The following is a 24,124-nucleotide window of genomic DNA, read 5'->3' on the forward strand; positions in this document are numbered from 1 at the left end:
AAATTGTACCAACATTTCCCTAGTGTATGTCAGATGTTCCAAACCTCATGAGGGGGTGGCCCTTTAGGTAGCCCCCCACATGCCTGGATGTCAGTAGCTCATGATCCAACCTCAGATGCAGTTCCGTAGATTTCACTGACCCGGTTTTCGTTGATCACAACGCTTATAACATGGTACATCTCCTTCAGAGGATCCATTCAGATTTAGAGCCCTTTTCCTGTTCAACAGGGCTTCTTTGGTGGTGCTCCCCCTCACCATGTCAACATGGGGGGGCATTATGTCTAATGTACTCAAATCAGCAGATGTTATTGTATTCAGTCCTGGCCTCTGTTTTCCAAGCACATTATGCATATGGGACTCGTTATATCATTTTTTGGCCCATTGGTGTCAGCGTATCATGTATCATATACTTTGTAGCTCAGTCCCACATTGTTGGGCACACCATCATTATTTGAACTCAGTTATCTCGGCAAGTATGGATATGCCTCCCTCGCCTCACTTTAGATCATGTACTCCAAAATAAAAGGAGACTTATATCAGATTAGTATGTCTCGTAAAAGTGTAACCTACAACGTATTTCGGTCATAAAATTTGCTCCTGACAAATCTTACGTTGGGGGCAATATTGAATCGCCCAAAAAATGATCACCTAACCATGTCATACTAGGTGGATCGAAATACACCATGTAAGATAAATTTGCCATGGTAAATCCACTTTCACCATAAGAAATAATTTAGTAAACCATTTTTCCTAAAATATTTCTGGTTAAAATTCAAAAACCCCATGAGAATAATTGAATAAATCATTATTTGTTGAATTTTCTCTAAAACTAATTATTAAATCATTATTTGATAATCATTCTTAATTACTTTTAACTTAATCACCTTGAAATAATTAAATAAATCACTATTTATTTATTACTCCTTATTTATTCCATATTTTCCTTATGAGAACATTATTTAATAATTTTTTTTCTTCTTTCTCACAAAGTAATTAATAAATCATTTTTTTTGTTAATTACTTCAACCATTTTCTAAATAAAGATATCTGATCATTTTGAATATCTTTTCTCTCTCCAAAAAATATAAAAAAGTATTCCTAAAAGCTAGATTTTGATTTGATCAATAATAATTATTTTCCAATTCCGAATTTAGTTCAATATTTTGTTATAAACAAGAGGGTCTTCCATTCATTCTTCCCCGTGATCATTATCATTGTCACTATTATCATCTTATAACATTTGAGCTCCCACTTGAGTTCCATCGTGCTTTTGGGTTTTCTGCATATTTAGAGAAACAGAGTGCTGAAGCACAAGGACATCAAAAGGACCCATCCTACGGAGGGGGGTCTACAGATCCATGTAAATCTTCCACACCAGGTGTTTTAATAAAAATATTATTCATTTGAAGTCCTCCATTCGGTTATTGCACTCTCATTTACTGCTGCTACATGTTTTGGACTTGCATCATATATTTTCTTGTAGGATTTTCTCATGTTTTATTGCAGATCTGAAGCGTAAAGGCAGCCATTTTCAGTTGTTAGGGCTGCATGTCACCAACAGCATAAGTGAAACATTTTTGGTACACTTGCTAAGAATTTTCATACTAACAATACATAGAAAGATATATACCAGAACAAATACCAAACAGAAGAAAAAAAATTACCTCATTGTGATTGATAAAAAGAGACTGAATAGCAATGGATAATAACACTGATTTTTATAAATACATCAATATGAGTAAGACTACTAAAACAATTAACAGACCAGTGAAATGGAAATACCTGTGCCACATAGTTTCCATACTGATCTTGAGCAAGGTTGTAAGCTGATTGTAGAATTTCTGCCATTATGCCATTATTTTTCTGATCTTCTGTACAATGCTCCAAAACCCTCTATCGCCAGTTCCACAAAGAGTAGCACTCATACATCATTTCAAAAGTGACTTCGATACAACAACAAAACACAAAACACATACTCAAGTCTTAAGTGAGCCTCATACCTGTATGACACGGCAACCATAGGGGTGTGTTGAGAGGTTAACAACTTGACCATAAAAGGCAGATATTATAAATTCTATTTGGTTTGTAGGTACACACTCAATACATTTTTGAATGACATGGTTTCCATTCTGGTCTCGGACACATCGCAAGACATGTCCATCAAGTTCTGAAACCAGCTGCATCTGCTGGTCTACATCAACAACTTCGAGTGCCTGGTTCAAGTTTCAACACTTCAGAACTATAATAAGGAAGTAAATAATAAAAAGGATACTTAGACAATAAGCACAGCAACTGCGGCTTCTGATCTAGCTACTTGAGGCTTTGAAAAGAAACCAAAATACAAGGGGAAAAACCTTTAAAATGTGGATCAATTTACATATAGTAGCAATTCAAAGAAAATAGCTGCTGCCAATGGGGCCATGGTGCAGCTGTGAAACTCATGGTGTGATAGTCCACCCACAGATTTACTCCCTCAAAGGCACAAATAAGCAGTTGGGGCAAGGTGCGACTTCTGGATAACTTTGACAGAAGAGTACTCCCCTGTCATGGCAGCTTGTCAGAAGGAAAGATCTTCTGATTAGTTCTCACCATTGAGGGCCATCTCACCCATGAACACAAGCTGCTTGAGGAGCCTGATGCTTCTCAACAGTAAATGAAGCACTCCAAAAAAATAGTTTCTTGTATTTTGACACAATTTGGATAAAAGGGGTCGAAGCAACAGGCAATATATAAGATGTACAAACTTTGGGCTTTTATGTTTTAACTGAGACCTTTGGGGATTCATAACCATTATTTTGGTATCCTGAGAGCTCACAGCCTCGAAACTAAATATTAGAAAAGAAAATACAGCATTCCCCCAGTTCTCAAGACCCTTTAGAAACATATATACACAGAACCCAACTCTAGGAATTTTGCTACCTAGCATGCATTTGAATAAAACTCACATGCATACAATTCTGAAGCTTGCTGTGAAAATTCTCAAAATTAACAAACCTTCTGTACAACACGACAACCATACATCTGAAGACTTAAATTCAAGACATGACCAACAAGTTGATTTGCAAGCTCCTTTCTCTGTTGATCAACACCATGCTCAAAAAACTGCAAGAAACAGATGCTTTCGAAAATTAAAATTCAAATCTACTGTCAACAAATCATATTTATAAAACACTGAAAAACAAGTTTTAATTACAATTGAAATCCAACAAACAATGCATGTAACTTCTGAAAGATTACAATCTGCAGAAGTACCCTCTACTGCTGGAAGTTAAAAATATTAACAATACAATAGCAGCTTGAAGCATTATAAAACTTGATGCGGATCAAGCAGCACCATGCAGACTCTAAACCACAAAGTTTTGCTCAGCTCTATTATCACCTTCTGTATAACATAGTTACCAAACACGTCCGTCATCAGTGTTGAGGCTTGGGGCAACACTTCTTGGAAAACCAATGCTTTCTCTTCAGGGCTAGTTGTTTCCAACTTCTGTTGTATGAACCGGCTTCCATGTTGATCAGCACTGATACAAAACAACAAAATATATGATATGCTTAATTAATGTGAAGCAAAAATCTTTAACAGGTTAAAAAGTCATATTAGATTTACAAATAAAATTATTTAAAAAATTGCAAGTGTTTACCTCAACTCAGCCACATGTCCAACAATATCAGATAATTCAAATCTGCGAGTTTTACTGTTCTTCAGCTCCTCGAGGACAGAAGAGCATCTCATATCATCCAGCTTTTCGTTTCCCCTCTGTGACTGCCAGCCAGAATAAGCACCCATGGATGTCATCCTGTTCGACCCTAATGGAAGGCAGAAGTTTCGCTCATTTGGTCTTCCAGTAAGACTTGCTGCCATTAATGGAGACCCTGGTATTACTGGACTCGCCAATGGTGAATTTGGATATTGCATTACAAGGGCCATACTAGAAGGACTCCCATAATATGCTGGACTTACAGCACCACTTTTGCCAGCAATTGGTACACCCATTGTCCCACTTCTCATTAACTGAGACTTCTGTTCAGCTGTATAACCCATCATTGAAGCCCTCTGTAGCTCAAGGGTATCCATCTGACTTCCACCAACAAATCCTCTACCTGCTAAAGGATCACTAAACATTGCACTATTATATACGTCCTCAGCTGACCGCTGCAAATAAGGTAGGTAGATTGGATCAGCCAGGGGTGGTTGTAATGTTCCAAGTTGCCCATTGAATTTATAAAGCTGCTGCATATCTACACCAACCCCCATACTTCCACCATGTGTAGCTGTAGCAGCTGCTCGTGCATTCATGCTTGCAGCCACAGCATTATCAAAAGCCATTGGCATTGCACCATGAGTGGGGTATCCTGCCATCATTGGAGATAAAAGAGAAGCATTCATAGGATATCCACTTATTGCATACTGGGAAGCATATAAAGCAGCAGCCTGCATATTTTGATAATATGGATTTCCAGATGCCATATAAGCAGCTGCAGTTGCATACAAGTGTGGTGCACCTGCTGCACCTGGCTGAAGTGTTGGTTGAAACCCAGCAGCTGGGGATTGCATCAGGTTTGGAGCATTATATTTAACCTGATTGCGAAAAGTCTGATTGATAGAAGTATGATGTTGCTGATGTAGTGCTTGAATTGGAACTTGTGGCTGAACTTGGCCTTGACCTCCGGGAACATGTGCCCGCTGCTGGCGTTGATGTTGCTGTTGTGGCAATTGAAAACAATGAGTCTGATCTCCCTCCTGATGCACATGCTGTTCTTTTTGCTGAGCGTGATCCTCAAAGTTCTGCATATCAGCAATACTGAAACCTTGTAATGCATCGGCAAGTTTTGATGCATCTGATGTACTTGCAGAATTCAACATGGAATTGTTTAGCTCGGAGTTGCTAATGCTTGAACCCCCTGCCAAACCTGTGATTTGATCCATCAGAGCTTCTTCCGTACTGTTGGACTGTATACTTTCCACCGGTATATCTGAGGACGTGACTACATGTAGAGGAGCACTCGTTGAACTGGCTCCAAGTATGTGGATTCCATTAGGAGTAGGTGTTGCCGAACGAGAACCTGGAGTTGTAGTGTTTAATTCAGATCCCTTGACAGAAGACATGGAAGATTCTCTCAAATGCATAAGCTGAACATCTAAAGACGAATTGGCATCAACTCCATCCTCATTTGCAGCACGACTTGGGGAACGAGAAAGATTATATACAGGTGATGGTGTACGCGGAAAGTCCTCCTGTTGATTTTTAAAAATTTTAAGTGAAAGTTGAAACCAAGTTTCAAACCAAACAGAAGTAGAAAAGGGAAGGTAAAATGATATTTACAGTCCAAGAGGCACCTAATAGTAAAAGATAATTCTTAATAAACTTTTCTTGATACCTTCATGTAACTATTTTTACTTGTTATAAAATAGCAGGGAATTGGCCATAAATAAACCATCTATACTTTGGAGGAAGAAGTTCAAAACATGCCATACAACTATAATGCATAAAAAGGAATGATACATACATGATAAATCCAACGAATCATACTGTATAGCATATCGTGCAATCCTACATAGTTGTTCTAACCAATTTAACATGTGACAATGGCTTTAAACTTTAGAAGTCTCTCAACTAGTCAAAATCAAATCAAGCACAGTATGCACTCTCTTGGTTTTACAGTTATGAACAACAAAAGCTACTTATCTGCTCTTACTAAGAAACAGTAGAATATTTTTTAAAACAAACAATTCCAAGGTTAAAAGCTTCAAGGAAAGATCAAGCTCAGACGAATAAATCTCAAAGCTAGTCCAAAACCATAAGATTGTAGATACATTATAATAATTATAACTAATCCTATAGACCTCTACAGGTCAATTACAAGCATAAATTGACTAGACAGCCAAAACAGTTAGTTGATGAATAAGCATCCATGCACAACTGTCAACAACAGAAGATAGAAATATAATTTCTCCTGATCAACTCACATGTTTTACAAGGTAAAACTGTGTCTCTAAAATCTCTTCAAATGTGGACAAGTCAATTTACTCCTTAGTGGAAAAAACTGGAAAAATCGCCCCAATATTAGCCCCTAAAGTTTTCTTTGAGCCTAATATGTCAACAAGAAGACATTGGAATTTGCTCAAATAAAAGGGAGAAAATTTGCTCAATCACAGATAAATGGCATCCAAGTGGTTGTGGATGCAGTTTGGCTGGATTGATCAGGGTGGGCCCAGCTATAGAATAGGTTTGGGAGCTAGAACTACTTCTCTTTCTTTGCTGGGTTTAGGTTCCAGCACGGTAAGGTGAATAGGCAAATGGCCCAGCTAGAGAATAGCTTGGCTGTGGATGCAGTTTGGCTGGATTGATCAGGGCAGGCCCAGATAGAGAATAAGTTTACAAGCCAGAGCTACCTCTCTTTCTTTGCTGGGTTTAGGTTCCAGCACTGTAAGGTGAATAGACAAATGGCCCAGCTAGAGAATAGCTTGGGGAGACAGGTACTTCTCTTTCTCCGCTGGGTCATGTTCCAGCACTGTAAGGTGAATAGGCAAATGATGGTTCATTAACTAATAAATAGGGTCGACTTCAAATAACATTGTGATTCATTAGCTCTGAGCCTAAAGGTACACTTTTAAGATAAAAATGTGTTATCAATGGAAGAGTGGACAACCTCTTATAGGTGCAGGCCTCCCTTAGGAAAATGGCACCTTAGGCAACCAACAAAGGAATCGCTAGAGGACTGGAAAACCTAGTGACACCTAGATGGAAATTACCTTCCAGCTATGTAACTCGCAAAGGAATCTCTACAGGGGTTACAAATTATAAGTGACACCCAGATTGAATCATAGAAGATATCCCACTAAGCAATAAACTCGATAAAAGCAAAACCCACTAAAGATGAGACGTATGAAACAAAAACTACACAGAATTGAACTAGTGAAGATTCTCAAATCTTCAAATTTTTCCTATGGCCCAATCATCCCATTTTATGGGCAGATTGAACAAGCAGAAAATTTTCAACCTTTCCCATGGGAGTTCACGACAATCCTATCTTACATATGGGTTAGGTCATACTAAGTCACACCTAGATGTAAATTATCTTCCAGCTTATGTAACTCGCAAAGGAATCTCTACAGTACAGGGGTTAGCAAATCACAAGTGACACCAAGATGGAAGATATACCACTAAATGATAAACTCGATAAAAACAAAACCCACCAAAGATGAAACATATGAAACAAAAACAAAACAATATTGGACTAGTGGAGATAACACACAGGAAGTTATCAATCTTTCTCATGGGTTAGATCATACTTTGAAAACTTACGTGTTGTCTCCAGGATGGGGGATGCACTCCTGGGACAGCAAAAATTTAAGAGAAACATTTCTTCAAGTCCTCAGATGTGCAAAACTCAATGAAACAAGGGATGGAACATTTATCATGAAAAGAAGGATGTTTAGCAGATATTGTGAAGCTACTTGAGAGATGTGGAATGGTGGACTGCAAGTCTGTGACTACTCTGATGGAACTCAACTCTAAAAAGTTGTGGAAGTGCGGATGGGCCCGGATTGGCGAACCCTACCAAGTATCGTCACCTGGTGGGGGCATTGATGTTCTTGGTCAACTCCTGTCCTGAGATATGCTTTGTCATGAACACATTGAGTCAATATATGGTCGAGTCTCATCACATTCATTAGATTGCTACCAAGAATCTCTTGAGATATCTCCAGGGCAAAATCCACTATGGACTGAGATACATTGTCAGGGATTTGAGACTACATGGATACACAGATGTTCACTGGCCCAGCAGTGTGGTGGATCGTAAGAGCACGTTTGGGTGTTGCTTCTCTTTGGGATCTACCTCTATATCTTGAATGAGCTGGAAACAAAAGTCGGTTGCACTAAGCATCGCTGAGGCCGAATACATTGCTACAAGTATTGGCCTGTTGTGAAGCAGTTTGGTTGAGGAAGCTCTTCAGTGAGCTATTTGAGCACGTGCTAGATACCACCGTGATCTTCTGCAAAAACTAGAGTGGTATTAGTCTATCAGAGAATCTTGTGTTCCACGACCGCTCCAAGCACATTGATATCAGGTACCACTTTATCTGGGATATGGTACAATGGGGAGCAGTTAGGCTCCAACACATCAAGACAGATGAGCCGGTTGCAGAAATTCTCACGAAGCCTCTCGGGAATGTCAAATTCTTAACCTTCCGAGAGAGACTTGGAGTCGTGGAACAACCCTCCTATGTGGGTCCCATATGAGTTGGACACAAGGCTCTAGGAGCTCCTGGGAGTGTGGGGTAATTATTGGAGCTAGTTATGAGCGGCCATAGGGTGAGTGGCTCACCTTCCCCTAGCGGTGTGCTGGATACAGGATGAGTGGTTCACCTTCCCCTATGATACCCTATTATGGTTGACATGTGTGTAGGGTGAATGGTTCACCTTCCCCTATCGAGACACATGTATGTAGGGTGAGTGGTTCACCTTCCCCTACGATTGACATATGCATAAGATGAGTGGTTCACCTTCTCCTATGGCATATGAGCAGGATGAGTGGTTCACCTTCCCCTATTGATGCCCTGCCACACATCCTACCCATAGAGTTTAGAACTCACGGGAAGTACCTCTCATCTAGCCAATGAGTTGGGAAAAGCTTATTAGGGACCATAGCACTACCGATGGACACATCGTGTTGTCGTACTCCTTATGAATAGGATGCATGGTGTTCAACAAATTGATCTGGGATCAAGTAACGATTTTAGTCAGTGGAGAGTAGTATGATCTTATGACTCACTCTCGATCACTTCGTCATTATTACTTCATGGTTCAGCAAGGCAGTGATGGCATGATGGTTCAGGATGACAGGTTGGCGTGACGATGGATTGGCAGGTGGAATTCTCCCTAGTTGAGAGGGAGTGTTAAAATTGGCAACTAGGGCCAAATTCCACCTTGGGGCAGATCATATGATGGAGATGATTATTGCATTGGATTCCTCTTTTGGAGAGGTACAATTTTGATATAAATATCATCTCATTCTGACAAGAGGAAATGGAATTTTGAATTTATTCTTCTCATGGACAAATTGTCAAGGTCGGCCTCATTCAAATGTAGGCTCATGACGCCCAATGGATGTGTCTCCTCACCCTCAACGAATTGTATAAATAGGAGTGACCCTTCTCTCATTTGGACACTCACTTGTCTCATCATATCATCTACTCTCTCCTCTCTTGATTGGTTTGTACACTTAGAGGCTCTCTTCTTCGCACGTGTGGAAGGAAGGTAGATTTCAGGAGGTTGAAATTTCTATGATATGGGCAGTGTTGACTTCAATACTTTGACCAAGGGTTGACTTCTGTTTTGGGCCAGAACTTCAACCTTTTCAAGCTATATTCTTTGGCATGCAAATCGGGGAGATTGGGGACACTTTGACCACATTAACTGCAACATTGACTTTTTGGTTCAACTGCAGAAATTATAGCAAGGATTGTTTGGGTTGACTGAGTTGTTTTGGGTTGACTTTGACCCTCTTTGGAGGCCATACTATTCTGCTATTGACCAAGTTGATTAGAGGTTGATTTAGGGCAGCTTTGGCCACCGTTGTGTTAAAATTTGGGTACCAAAGGACAAGTGGTTCCCTAAGGCTTTGATCTTTGGCCTATGGAAAAGTGTCCAAATTTATTTGCACTTTTCTCCTAAAATGACTTTATAAGTGGTAAAGCCAATTTAATTTAAAAGTGACTTTACAAGTCGTAAAGTTACATTCTAATTTATAAGTGACAATAGAAGTGGTAAAGTTACATTCTAATTTAAAGGTGACTTTATTAAAGTCAATGAAGAATTAGAAAGTGAAAAAGTGACTATGGAAAAAAGGCTAAGTGGATCTTTATTTAAGTGGGCGAGTTAAAAAAAATATATAAAGTGAGAATAAAATGCACATTTATTCTCATCCCTAGATCTAAATGAATCTCAGCCATTAGATCTTAAGGTAACCCAAAAGGTCATTTCGAGAGTAAAAGGAGAAGAGAAGAGAGGAAGATTAATTTCATTCTTTCATGAGCTTTTGAGATAAAGAGAAAAGAGAGCAAGGAGAATTTCTAAGCAGTGAGGAAGTGAAGGAGAGCAGCAAGAAGACATTTCAGCAAATCTGGGCAGCAGCATTTTTTGACATGCATCCCAAGGCAAAATCGTACAATAGGAGAAAGGCACAGAAATCAAGGAAGAGGGACAGCATCAAGGGCACGAATTTCGAGGCAGATTTGGGCACAATTTTCGAGGCAACCATACTGTTGAAATCCGTACAGTCTCTACAACAAGTTATGGGCACATGTTTCAAGGCAAGTCGTACAGCATTTAATGTTGTTTTATAGCTGGAAAATTTTTGTTTTAGCTGTTTGCTGATTGGCATGATTTTCGAGGTGGAGTTCAAGCACAGAAATTGAGATAAGTTGTAATTTGTGGTTGCTGGAATTTTTATTGTGTATTTCAATTTCTCTGTAAAAGCATTTTCAAAAATAAAGAGCTCTCAAACTGGTTTCCCCAAAAGTTGTAGGGAGTTTTTCCAAGGTCACATTGACCAAAAATCACTGTGTTATTTTCAGTGTGTGGCTGTCGTAATTTTACTATGTTTTATTTCTGCAATTTCAGCAGTTGTGAAATCTCTAAAATTGTGTTTTCAGAAAATATTGTCATTTCCAAATTTTAGAAATTTTATCATGCTTAGATTTAAAACTAAATGCATGGAGTGATAAGGAAAACTGATAACCGGAGTGGGGGTTGAAATTTCTTCACACTGAAGTCTTGGTTAGGGCTGCATTGGCTGTTGAATTGGCAGATTTGTTTTGGGCTTGTATTTATGATTTTTGTATTCTCTCTCTCTCTGTTGAACATAGAAGAATAATAAGAAGATTTGATCAAAGGGTTTCCCCACATTGGGGTCTGTCCCTGGCATCCGCCACATCTTGTGTCCTTTTGTCTTGACGTGTCTTCTGCATATGATTTTATGTTCTATCTCCATTCACTGTCAATGTTTATAATTTAATGTGATTGCTACTAGATATAACTGGAAATTGTCAATGGGCTGCTAAAGGAACATTGAAGTAATTGTGCTTAAGCATAGAACATACCATTTTTTTCTAAAATTAACATAACACCATTGTAATAGGCTATCCTTTGATTAAAAAGAGGCCTAGATCTTTTCTTAAGTTGCTTCTAATCATTTGCTCAAACTCATTGTAATTTAGGCTAAGAATTCATATCACTTGATTTGGAAAGAGTATCAATCCCTTTGAGGGAAGCGCTTCTAAATGCTTTTCGAAGTACCCTCTCCATCCAACATCCAACAAGAGGGATCTAATTTTAATAAAGGTCAAACTTTCTTTCTGGGAGCTTGGGGATCTTCCCCTTGGCATCCCTTTTACCCAACTGGGGATGATGTTCCTTGTGTGATTGCTTGTGTGTCTATTTTATTGCTTTGATGTGCACAAGTAGTTCAGAGTGAAAATCATTTTCTTTAACTTGTTTTTCATGGATCTCTAGTCTCTCTAACTTATCATTTAATTTTATATGCTATGTAATCTAATGTGTTGAATGATCTTGGTTAACTTTACTCTCTAATTCCATTATCTCATTTATCTCTTTATTGCAATTGCTTATTTCTTGCAATTTATAGATTAACTCTCTCTTGCAATACTTTTGCAATTTCATCGTTTTAATCTCACTAGTTAGCTTCACTTTCAATTGCCATTTACCTTGTAAAGCATCTCTTTCATAGCAATCTTCATACTTTCGTACATCTATCTCTTGTGGCATTTTATTTCAAGTTCTTTCCTTCCAAACTTTCCTTTGCAAAAGTATATCTTTACTTGGAATCTTCTAGCAAGTATTTACATCTGGGCACTAGTCTTATCTCCACATATTCATTTTGTGGATACATGTGCTCATTGAGCTTATAAATGTGATCGGATGCTACATATTTGAAGTGTATTTTGATCATCTTTAGGGTCCACCCTCATTAACTTCGCAAGGAGTAAGCCTAGACGGAAGAGTTGAGAATTGAGTGACAACCTCAACTCAAAACTCGCCCCCAAGGCCACACCAAGCAAAGTTAAGGAATTTCTCCACGATAATCTGAAGTGTGGGTTAAGGCGACAAAAACGCCCTTCTTTTATTTGTTGTTGCAAAGATGTTGTTTCTTCAAACTCTTGGCTTTATCCTTCTATTATGTCACTAAGGCTTTGTTAGACGTACCTACAGTGTTCACCACTCCCAAGTGCAAGAGATTGTCTTGATCTCTAATCAAAGAATCCAAAAAAGGCTTAAAAAGCGGGCATTTTGTAAGTAGCCCCTTTACTAATAAGAGCTTATTTGCTGATGTGGAAAGAAGATACAACAACATAATAAGCGTTCCCAAGCTTAATAGGTATTTGGAATAAAACATATAAGTTGATCATCTATCTTGATTATTTTGCACTTTCCAATGCAAGAGAAATCATTGGGATTTATAGCAAACAATTAATTTTCAAGTTGTTGGGCTCAAGCTTCATTGTGTTTACCAAAAACGATTTCCCACTTTTTCCATGCTACATCAAAGGTCTCGATTCCCTGAAGGTGAAATTGAAAATCATTGAAGATGGCCATTTTGATTAATCCACGTGCTTCATCATTTTATTATCCATTTGGCTTTCTTTAATGCATTAAAAGGGTAAATTTCTATTCCCAGGGTGGCAAGGTAAAGTCCCCAATAATATATACTCCATACAAGATTTCCATTAGTAGATGTAATATTACATAAGAGATCATTTGAACTAGCTATATTACAACATACAAGGTAAGATGACTTCAAAAGAAAAAACTAGTTGTCTAGATGAAAAGTTCTCGAAAAATGGTCAATTTCAAAAAAAATGACATTGAAAAGCCTAAATGTCAATGTTATGCCCTCTCACAAAAAGGTATAAAAGGGAACCAAGGTGACACGTTGCAAGTGCAGGTTGATCAATGTAGTGATAGGTACACAATGAAGTTTAGATCAGTGTTATTGGCACTGGTGGAACAGGCTGATCTGATCAGTTTGGGGGTCCAATTAGTCCAATTTGAGGTCTGGTTCGTTACCAAATCGGCCAATTTCGTACATTTTGACCAAAGATGTTCCAAACGCAATTTATTATTTGAAAAAAAATGAATGTAGCAACATAGTATTATTCAAGCCTATGGCCTTATTATTGTTATGAAATTCATGGTATGTTAAATTCTAAAAGTAAAAGTGAATCCTTTTACTTAAATTTTTAACATTACCATGAAAAGACTCGAGATGTTTGGGAGTGGTTCCAACCTCATTAGATTTCATATAGAGAAAGTAGAATTTTACATCTCACTCAAAATCCAGCAGATTTAACAATTTTTCAGGAATTCAAGATCGGGGGGATTGCAACATTTCCATTGGATTTTGTCATGTACAAGGGTATGGAACTAGTATTTAATCAAGAGCACCAAGCACTTTGTGTACCTTGATGTTAGTGGCATTGGTTTTCGAACTCCTCTATCATGATCCTACTAAAAATGCACCTAATCACTCAAACAAAATCTTAGACTTGACATCCTACATTTTTTCTATCTTATGTTAGTGCTTAGAGGGTGAATATTAATGATGAAGATCCCAATATAGGCATGATTTTGATGATAGGTAGGTATTTCTTGTAGCATGGTTTTTTTTGGATGTTAGAGGCCATCTAGAGCATGTTTGTTGATGTATTTTTTATTCAGAGATGGATTACACTCGATGTTATTTTGGTTATGTGCACGCTTACAGCGTGAGTGGGCCTAATGGTTAAGAGCACATATTTCCTCCTAAGAGGTCACGGGTTCAAAACTAGAGGGGGGTAGAGTATGCATGCCCTCGTAGAATTAGCAGTGAAATCCGACAAACAAGGTGGTCTCCCTTATCCAACAAACAAGGTGGTCTCATACACCAATATGGTGTTTGGCTTGGTCGTGACCTTAAAATTGGATAATAATAATTTATAAATGGGAACTTTTGTTTATTTATGCATAAATGGTTTGGATGCATATGGATGCACATGAATATATATGTTTCTTTAAAATTTGAACATTTTTTTTGTTTTTGGTCAACCAATTTTTTGGTCTGATTCTTTAGGAGAATCAAATGGTTTTATGATTCGATTCGGAATAACCTTCGTTAAGATATAAACTCACTTTTACAACTAAGTTGACCCACTTTTTTAAAATAAGTGAAAATTAGTTTTACAATGAATATACTCCATGAATTGAAGTTCCATGCAAAAACAATTTTAAAAAAATTAGTCACCTAATGATTGAATCACTCTTAAAATTTAAGTGAAATGCAACTTATAATAAAGCTCTATAATCTATTGTAACTTAGAGTTGCAAGGATTTTTTTCAAAAATAACTTAATGAAAAGAAAGACTTGAGTCAAGGCCTATAATTTAATGAAGTAGCTAAGTGAGCTAATCCAATATATATAACAAATGTTAGGAAGATGAAGGTGGTCTTTTTTTCTCAACTCTTTGCCTTTAAGTGCATACTTACCCTAAAAATGTTTGTTTTCCCTATAAAAATCTTCAACATAACATACAAAAACAAACAACATTTAAATAATAAAAAAAAAACAAAAAAGAAAAAAAAAATCACATCCAAAACTTTTTAAGCTTAAGGTTTAGATCTTGATTAGTCTATCCAAAAAATACAAGTTTTCTCTCTATTTTAATTTTTCAAGATAACACCCAGGATGGGGTGATCGAGAGGGGATAGCTGGGGAGGTCCATGGCCATCGCCCCACCAAGTATAAACAAGGGTGGACGTGGCACAGCCCCTACCCCGTGATGCATTATATCGCCTTATCAATATGGGCCATCCCTGCTAGCACATTCATCCATGAGCTCGCACGATTGAAATAGCAGGAGGAAATAGCAGGAGGAGTTTAATGTTGAAACGAATGGCCATGTATTACATTGTTAAAACTCTTAGATAGGAAAATAGTTCACAACCACAACCAACATTGTAACATACCCAATACCCTTTATACTTTGTTGAGAATATGGGGTATTGCTTGAAACCACCAAATTCATACCAACTTCTTGTCTCTAATATGAAAATCAATTATATAGACTAGTTGTAGAATTCAACAAACAAAGTAAAAGTACCTCAACTTTTAACCATCAATTTCAAATTTCACATATAAATGTAGCTTTATAAGAATTCCAACAATGAATATGTAAATCAAAATCATAAGAAAAAAGGTGCACAAACTAGAAATAATATTATATTATACCAAACAAAAAGCACAACAAACTTGCATTTCATCACAGAGCAAAGTATCTTTACTTTTTGCGAATATAATCCACCAATTAGCTATATGCTCCATATTGCACCAATTCTCTCTTCAACAATGGCCACCCTTAAGCTAAGACTATGAATCCACAAGAACAAACTTATTTTATGGCTAGCTCTAGTTCTCTTCTCATAACCCAATTCTTCGTTTCACAGTCAATATTTATTTCTACAACAATCCCAAAACCCTATCCCTCTTTTCCCATCATCCTGCATGACCCAAGAAATGTGATTCCCTTTTGTGCTTTGTAGTCTCTCGAGCTATACCACCTCCCTCCAAGGCTCATGAACAAGGTAGCCAAGAAATCTCATAACTAGGCTTCCAAGGATCATCAATTGCAAAAAAATTCCTCAATGACAGCAATTATCATTTTGCATAGCCATGATTCTCTCATAATTCATGGCTATAGCTTTCAATAGTTCAATTACAGTAAGCTCATGGCAATTTGCTTAAAGTTAAATGACAAGTTTCAAATTTCCCCCAACCAAACAATAGTCTACATGGTAATTCAAACCCCTAATATTTAGACTCTCTGTCAAGTGTCAATGCAAATTACACCCAAAAACATTTGAAATTTCCCCAAAGCCCCCCCAATTCACTTACATAGCATAAATATAGTATAAGTTTTCATGGTCAGAAGGGACCACATGTTTTTAAGAAGACCCATGTACCTCCATCATGCACTACACCCAAGGCTTAATAAAGCAAAGTTTAATTAATTATCCAGGGACATAATTAAGGTTACAGTAACTTTAAGGTTAAGTCACTTTCTAAGATCCTTTCCCCTTAGCCATTTCCCCTCTTGTGGGTCATAACCCCCTTTCTTTTGTACTTCTTCTTCTTCAGCCTTTGATGTGTTTTTCATTATAATATATTATCATTCAATGTACAATCTTAGATATTACATCATTCAACTTTTGGCCATTCATCATATAGATACACAACTAGAGTATTAAAAACACAACCACTTAAGGCAATATGTTAATGCAAAAGGAAAATATTTTATATATGAGTTTCTCACAGTCAATCATTAACAAATGACCCCCCATGCTCTTCAAATAAAGAGCATGGATGAATCAAGTGCTAAGCCAATGACCATTATATTCATTAATAACAAGGAGAAGATAAACCGTTGGATCACTTTAAAGAGACTAGACTTTTCAACCACTCCCTAGAGACTATTTCAAGCCTTTAAACCATAGATTCAAGGATTTTAGTTGAGGAGGATTTATGTTCTATTCTACCATAGAATATTCTTTTGGATGTGGAAGGTGTTATCTAGACTCAAAAAGCCAAACTATGAGCAAGTGGCTTTTAGGTGTAAATCTTGTTTTGAGACTAGACACTCAGCTATATCTTATACCAAGTGGGATATAAGCTACGAGCAAGTTGCTTTTAGGTGGAGATCTTGTTTTGACGCTAGCCAACTAGCTATATCTTGGACCAAGCCAATTTCTAAAGGTACTCTTTCTTTGTACGAGGTTCAAATCGTAATTTTCGTTACATTAATGGAGATATTTGTTGGTATCTTGGCTCTTTGGACTGAACCAGGGGGGGGTCCATCTTCATGGCATCATATCATTTATTAGAGGTCTTTGATTTGGGGGAATCTCACTTCTCCTTGGTTGAATGAATGTGCTAGCTTGCTTGGTGATGTTCTCGCATGTGCTTGCCCCGTTGATCACTGCTTGGTTTTGTTTGATAGTATCTTGAAGCAACTATCTCATTGTGGTATGGTAGATATGTTTATCTTGGATATGGATAATCGTTATAGCCCCGGGGTAGATGAAAGTAGTAGGCGATAAGTGTGTCATGATGTTGATGATGTTACCTAATGACTTAGTGTGTTGATGTATGATGTTGGTGTTTAGAAAGATAGGTGTCAGACACATGTATGCAGGTTGAGGAAAACCCTCTATGGGTTGAAGCAGTGTTGCACACATCGAGATTTAATCGCGATAAAATCGGAAAATCGCGATTTTTTCAAAATGCCGATTCAAATCGCGATTTTTATCCAAAAAATCGGCCATTTTTTTATAGCGATTTTTATCGAAAAAATCGCGATTTTTACATAAAAAATCGCCTATGGCGCGGGCAGCGGGCGTTTTAAATGAAAAATCGATTTTTTCATTTGTCATTTAGCAGTCCGCCGCGGAGGAGAAGGAGGAGAAGGAGAAGAAGGGAGGGAGAGGGTTGCCGTCGCTTGTGGGAGCCGATTTTAGGAGGAATCCAAGCCAAGATCGCCAATTTGTCCATAAACCAGGTATGTAGATTAATTTTTTTTTGTTTTGGTTCTCTAAAAACTTTGTTTTTCATTGTTTTTAAAGAATTTTTGGAAATTTTTCATTGATTTGGGATGGGTTATTTGTTATGACTATGAGAACCAATTTTTGATTTTTATTTTCTCATTTTCTTTAAACATTGTTTATTTTTTTTTATTTTTCATTGTTTTTTGGCATTTGGTTGGGTAACTTGGGTTTAGAAATTGGGATTTTGGAAATAATTAGCTTGTAATTTTGCAAATGCTAAATTGTAATTTGTATTTACTGTTATCATTTATGTAATCCTAAATTCCTATTTCCTAATCCTTATTTTTCCATAGGTTTGCAAATTCAAAATTCAAAAACAAACATGCCAAGGAAATTGGATCCTTTCTGGGAATATGGTGACCCTAAAACTCCGAATGATAGACAAAACTTGTATTGCAAGTTGTGTGGAAAGGAAATATTCGGGGGGGTGTACAGGTTGAAGTTCCACCTTGCACAAATCCCTGGACGTGATGTGGTGCCCTGTCTAAAGACAAATGCTGAAATTATCCAAAAAGCCATGAGAGCATTGGGAGAAATAGAGCACACTAGAGACGCCAAAGAAGAACTCAAAAGGCAACTAAAAAGGTCAGTTGAAGGAAGTGGGCCAAGTGGCACAGGTTCTACTGCAGCGTCAGTCAATCCGGTAGCTGCATCATCATATTTTGTTTCTCGAACCACACCTGGTTCACAACCAACTATTGGTTCAATGCTAAAAAGAACTGAAAAAGAAAAAGCTGACAAGTTGATGACAAAATTTCTCCTCTGGAGTGATATTCCTTTCAGCATTATAAGGAATAATCCATTTTTCCAACCTACTCTTGATGCTGTTGCCAGTGTTGGCCCGGGGTACAAACTCCCTTCTCTTCATGATTTCAGAGGCCGGCTTCTTCAAGATGAAAAGCGTGACTGCACCCAAAGATTGGAGGATTTTAGGGCATCATGGGCACAAACAGGATGCACTGTTATGTCAGATGGTTGGACTGACCAAAAGGGGAGAACCCTTATAAACTTCTTGGTTAGTTGTCCCTTGGGGACTATGTTTATCAAATCTGTTGATGCAACTCATCAAATGAAAGATGCAAAAACTTTATGTGATTTGCTGGATGTGTTTATTTTGGAGGTGGGTGCAGAAAATGTTGTCCAAGTCATAACGGACAACGCTGCAAATTATGTTGCTGCTGGTAGAATGCTTATGGAAAGGCATCCTACTTTATTTTGGACACCTTGTGCTGCCCATTGTATTGATTTGATGTTAGAGGACATTGGGAAAATTCCCTTTGTCAAAGAGGTTGTTGACTCATCAAAAAGCATCACAAAATTTATTTACAATCACACATCTGTGCTTAGCTTGATGAGAAAATGCACCAACAACAAAGAGTTGGTGCGCCCCGCCATTACACGGTTTGCGACGAGTTTCATATCTCTTCAATCCCTCTTGAATTCTATGTGGGATTTGAAGAGAATGTTTCTTTCAGAGGAGTGGCGTGCTTCGACAATGAGCCGCAAACCAGAAGGAGAGGCCGTCTGCAGACTAGTTTCATACCAGGAGGACTTCTGGGCGGGAGTGCAGGAGGTGTGCGCTGTTACAGAACCTTTGGTAAAGGTTCTTCGGTTGGTTGATGCTGAGAAGCCCGCAATGGGCTATTTGTATGAAGCCATGGATAGGGCCAAAGAAGCCATTCGGTCCTACTATGATGACAAGGGAGATGATGGGTTCCAGAGACAACTCCTTCTATGGAACGTCATTGATGAGCGATGGAACAACACACTCCATCGTCCCATTCATGCTGCTGGCCTTTTCCTGAACCCTGCATTTTCTTATGCATGTGGGTTTAATTTTGATGTTGAGGTCGTGGAAGGATTATTATCCTGTGTCCAGAAGATGGTGAGAACTTCAGAAGAACGTATGGAGGTCTCTAGACAAATTGAGCAATATAAGTTGTCAGCTGGCACATTTGGCTTTGAGATGGCTGTCATTGATAGGACGGTTAAAATGCCAGGTATTTTTTAGTTTGTAACTTTGTAGTATGTACTTTGTAACTTTGTTTCAAATTTCATTGTTTCTTCAAATTCCATTTGTTTCTTATGTTTATTTAAAATTTTCTTTGTAATTTTGTTGTAGACGCATGGTGGAAGATGTATGGTGGCAGAGTACCCCTTTTGCAAAATCTTGCCGTGCGGATCCTCAGCCAAACATGCAGCTCGTCGGGATGTGAGCGCAATTGGAGTGTATTTGAAAAAATACACAACAAGAAGCGCAATAGGTTAACACTTAAACATTTAAAATATTGCAAATTTCCAAATAAATTTTTGAATTCATTAAAGTTTTAAACAATATTTTTTTTATAATATTAATTATTAATTTATTATTTCATAAACTTTGTACAGGTTGGAGTCCCATAGACTTAATGACATGGTCTATGTCTACTACAATCTTCGATTGTGGGTGAAACAACTAGAGAAGACACCTGATACAGAAGCCATCTCATTGGATGGGATTGACACCACTGCTGAATGGAGGGTTGAGACCGAGAGGCCTCTCATGGATCCCACTGAGGATTGGTTAGTGCAGGAGGAGGGGGAGGAGGAGGAGGAGGAGCAGGAGCAGGAGCAGGAGCAGGAGCAGGAGCAGGAGGAGGAGGAGTTGGAGGAGCAGGAGGAGGAGGTGACACCGCCTACCCGGGCTACCCGGGCTACCACTACCACCAGTAGAGGACGTGGTCTCCGTCCACCTCAGCCTCCTGTAGCTGCTACTACTAGTTCTTCAGCTTCTAGAGCACGTCAGACTCCACTGCCATTTCCACCACCACAGGCACCAGCTTCTACATCTAGAGGGAAAGAGAAAGTTGTGCCATTTTCTCGCAAGAGGGGCAGAGGAAATCAATAGGATTAGACTTTCATTTTATTGTATATGACATTATGACATGATGAGAATCTGAGATACATTATCATATTTTTTGTTGATATTTTGAGGCTGTGTTGGACTTGGGACTCAGGACTTACTATTCAGGACATGATTCAATGTTATGTGTGATTTTAGCGCTAGAAATGATATTGAACATCTTATATATTAGTTTTTTTATCATATTTATGTGTCAATGTATTTATTTTATGTTGTAGATGGTTTAGATATTAAAAAAATTGAAAAAAATTGAAAAAAAATGAATATTTTTGTGCCAAACGATTTTTTCCGATTTTTTCCCGATTTTTTCCCGATTTTAACGATTTTTCCGATTTTTTCCCGGCGCCGATTAAATCCCGATCGCGATGTGTGCAACATTGGGTTGAAGCAAGCACCCAGGGCTTGGTATGAGAGGATCAATAGCTATCTAATGAAGTTGGGTTTACAAGAAGTGAAGTTGATCTGAACCTTTACTTTAAGGTTGAGAATGATAGACCTCTCAACTTGGCACTCTATGGGGACAATCTCTTTCTGATAGGTGCAGACCCTTTTATTCATCAATGTAAGAGAGGATAGGCTTCTGAATTTGATATGAAGGACCTAGGACTGATGCATTACTTCCTAAGGTTGGAGGTCTGACAAAAGCCAAGGGAGATTTTCCTTTCTCAAGGAAAATATGTTGTGAAGCTACTTGAAAGATTTGGGATGGTGGACTGCAAGTCTGTGACTACTCCGATGGAACTTAACTTCAAGAAATTATGCGAAAGTGCTATCGAGCCCAATTTAGGAAATCCTCCTGAGTATCGTCAGCTATAGGGACCCTGATGTTCTTGGTGAACTCTTGTCTGGACATATGTTTTGCAGTGAACACATTGAGTCAATTTATGCTCGAGCCTCATCATATACATTGTATTATTGCCAAGAATCTCTTGAGATATCTCCGGGGCACAATCACTTATGGACTGAGATACACTGTTGAGAATGTGAGGCTCCATGGTTACTCTGATGCAGACTGGGTTGGCAGTGTGGTGGATTGCAAAAGCACATCAAGATGTTGCTTCTCTCTAGGTTCTGCTTCAATATCATGGATGAGCAAGAAGCAGAAGTCAGTTGCTTTAAGCACCGCTGAGGCTGAATACAATGTTGCTAGTTTGGCCTCCTGTGAAGCTATATGGTTGAAGAAGCTCTTTAGTGAGTTGTTTGGACATGTGTTGGATACCACTGTGATCTTCTGTGACAACCAGAGTGGGATTCATCTTTCTGAGAATCTCGTGTTTCATGATCGCTCCAAGCATATTGATATCAGGTACCACTTTAGCTAGTATATGGTACAACAAGGAGCAATAAGGCTCCATCATATTGGGACCAATGAGCAGGTCATCGATATTCTTACGAAGCCCCTCAGGAAGGTCAAATTCTTAACCTTCTGTGAACGACTTGGAGTCGTGGAGAGACCCTCTTATGAGGGTCCTGAATGAGATGGATAGTGAGTTGTGGGAGCTCCGAGGGGCTTGGGATACTTCTTGGACCGTTGAGCGACCATAGGGTGACTCACCCTCCCCTAGTGGTGCCTCCCCTAGTGGTGTGCTATGTACAGGGTGAATGATTCACATTCCCCCGTGATACCCCATGGTGGCATATGCATAAGCTGAGTGGTTCACCCTCCCCTATGGCATATGAACAAGATGAATGGTTCACCTTCTCCTGCCGGCACATCCTACCCATTCAGTCCGGGACTCATGGGAAGTACCTCTCATCTGGCCATTGAGTAGGGAAATGAGGATAGGGACCATAGTACTATCAATGGTCACATTGTGTACTACTGTACTACCTATGCTAGGATGTTGATATTGATCTGGGATCAATGGAAACTGACTACAAGTCAGTGAAGAGTGGTATGACACACTCTCTGTTGTTGGGAACTGACTTCGAGTCAATGGAGAACGGTATGATACATTCTCGATCATTTCTTCTTTCTTCATGGTTCAGCAGAGCAAAGCATAGCAATGCAGTGACAGGGATGGTACAAATTGTTAGACAGTTTGGCAGGTGATGTTCTCCCTAGTTGAGAGGGAGTGTTAAATTTGGCAACTAGGGCCAAACATCACTTTGGACAGCTCTTATGAGGCAGCTGATATTTTTCTTGGATTCCTCTTTCCTAGAGGTGTAGAATTGATCTAAAGATCATCCCATTCTAACATGTAAAAATGAAGTTATGAATTTATTTTGATTATGGACAAATTGTCAAGGTCGATCGGCCATCAAATTAGCCTCCTCCAACCTTCAACATTGCATATAAATACAAGGTGCCTCCTCCTCATTTTGGCATCTCATCTCATTCATCTTTCTCTCTCTCATCTTGATTGGGTACGGATTTCTGGGCCTCTCTCTCTCCACACGTGTGAAAGGAAGACTGCCTTTTCTAATTGCTGCATTGACCAGATTTGCCCGAAATTTCAGGAGGCTGAAATTTCAAGAGGTTGAAATTTCAGGAGGCTGACTTTGACCAGTGTTGACCCTATTTGACTTCGATTTTGTGAGGGAGAGTTCTCTTTGGGCAAGTTGTTGTTCTGGGCACAAAAATCGAGGCAATTTGACCCCTGCATTGACCAGTGTTGACTGCCCTAATTTAGGTTGTTGCGTTGACTTTTGTTGACCAAATTTGACTAGTTATTTTCGGACTGTTTTGGGCTGCATTATCTTGCTATTGGAGGCCGAGTTGACCAAGGTTGACCGAGTTGTTTTGGAGGTCAATTTCAGCCTTGTTGACCAGCGTTGACTTTCTGATTAGGGCTTTATGTTTTTGCTGTTTCGACTGATCAGTTTGGGCAAGTGAATATTGTAAATTGTACTCTCTCTCTCTGCTGAACTTTGGAAGAATTGTAAGAAGAATTGATCAAGGGTTTCCCCACAATGAGGTTTGTCCCTGGCTGGTGCCATATCTTGTGTCCTCTTGTGTTGGCTTGTCTTCTACTATTATTGTTTATGTTCTATTTGCATTTTACCATCATGTTGATGTGATTGCTATACTGGATATGTTATTGGGCTAATAAAGAAAATTGAAGTAAAATTGCTCTAAGCATAGAACATACCATTGTTATCCTAAAATTAACAATATATCATTATAGGGCAGCACCTTCATCAACTTGTTCAAGATTGGTACTTATAGGGCTCTCCAAGAGTTATTTCTATAATTATTTCCACATTATTAAGGTTGATTGTGACATACTGTCTGCAGCCCTTTTTGTCATTCAACTTCTTGTTTTGTTGCGGCTTATTCTTCAAACATCACCTAGAACCTGCACTCCATAGCCTTAGCAATCAAACTCACGGATAATCGCCTTTGTGTTGGAGAAGAGATACCCTAAAGAGAGAGGAAGAGGTGTTGAGGTGACAGTTTGTAGCCTTTCTGAGTAACACAACAGTACCCTTAAGACCCTCATTACAATTTGGACAATAATCTCCAACTTCATTTGGAATTCCTCCAAGAGAGTTTAGTATGTTTCCTGGTTCTCCTTCTCAAAAAGAGAACATTGGGAACTCGATGGAAGGTCAAAATGAAAAA

The 24,124-nt window shown here is 38.6% G+C and overlaps 1 protein-coding gene across 4 annotated transcripts in view; it reads right to left on the bottom strand.

The window, feature by feature from the left end:
- The window catches only part of LOC149178143 (pumilio homolog 1-like), a 136,043-nt gene that overhangs the window by 107,816 nt on the left and 4,103 nt on the right, over positions 1-24,124 (bottom strand). For all 4 annotated transcript variants that reach the window (XM_089420280.1, XM_089420279.1, XM_089420281.1 and 1 more), the window contains exons 4-8: positions 3,642-5,236; positions 3,380-3,521; positions 2,995-3,102; positions 2,001-2,213; positions 1,783-1,893 (exon numbers count right to left, since the gene is read on the bottom strand). In XM_089420280.1, the coding sequence (XP_089276406.1) occupies positions 1,783-1,893; positions 2,001-2,213; positions 2,995-3,102; positions 3,380-3,521; positions 3,642-5,128 (2,061 nt within the window). In that variant the 5' untranslated portion in view covers positions 5,129-5,236. The remainder of the gene's footprint in view (positions 1-1,782; positions 1,894-2,000; positions 2,214-2,994; positions 3,103-3,379; positions 3,522-3,641; positions 5,237-24,124) is intronic.

The sequence above is a fragment of the Pinus tabuliformis genome, chromosome 4_1 (genome assembly GCF_031772625.1).
Source record: "Pinus tabuliformis cultivar Carrire ecotype Pingquan chromosome 4_1, CPIR1, whole genome shotgun sequence".
In the NCBI taxonomy this organism is placed as follows: domain Eukaryota; kingdom Viridiplantae; phylum Streptophyta; class Pinopsida; order Pinales; family Pinaceae; genus Pinus; species Pinus tabuliformis.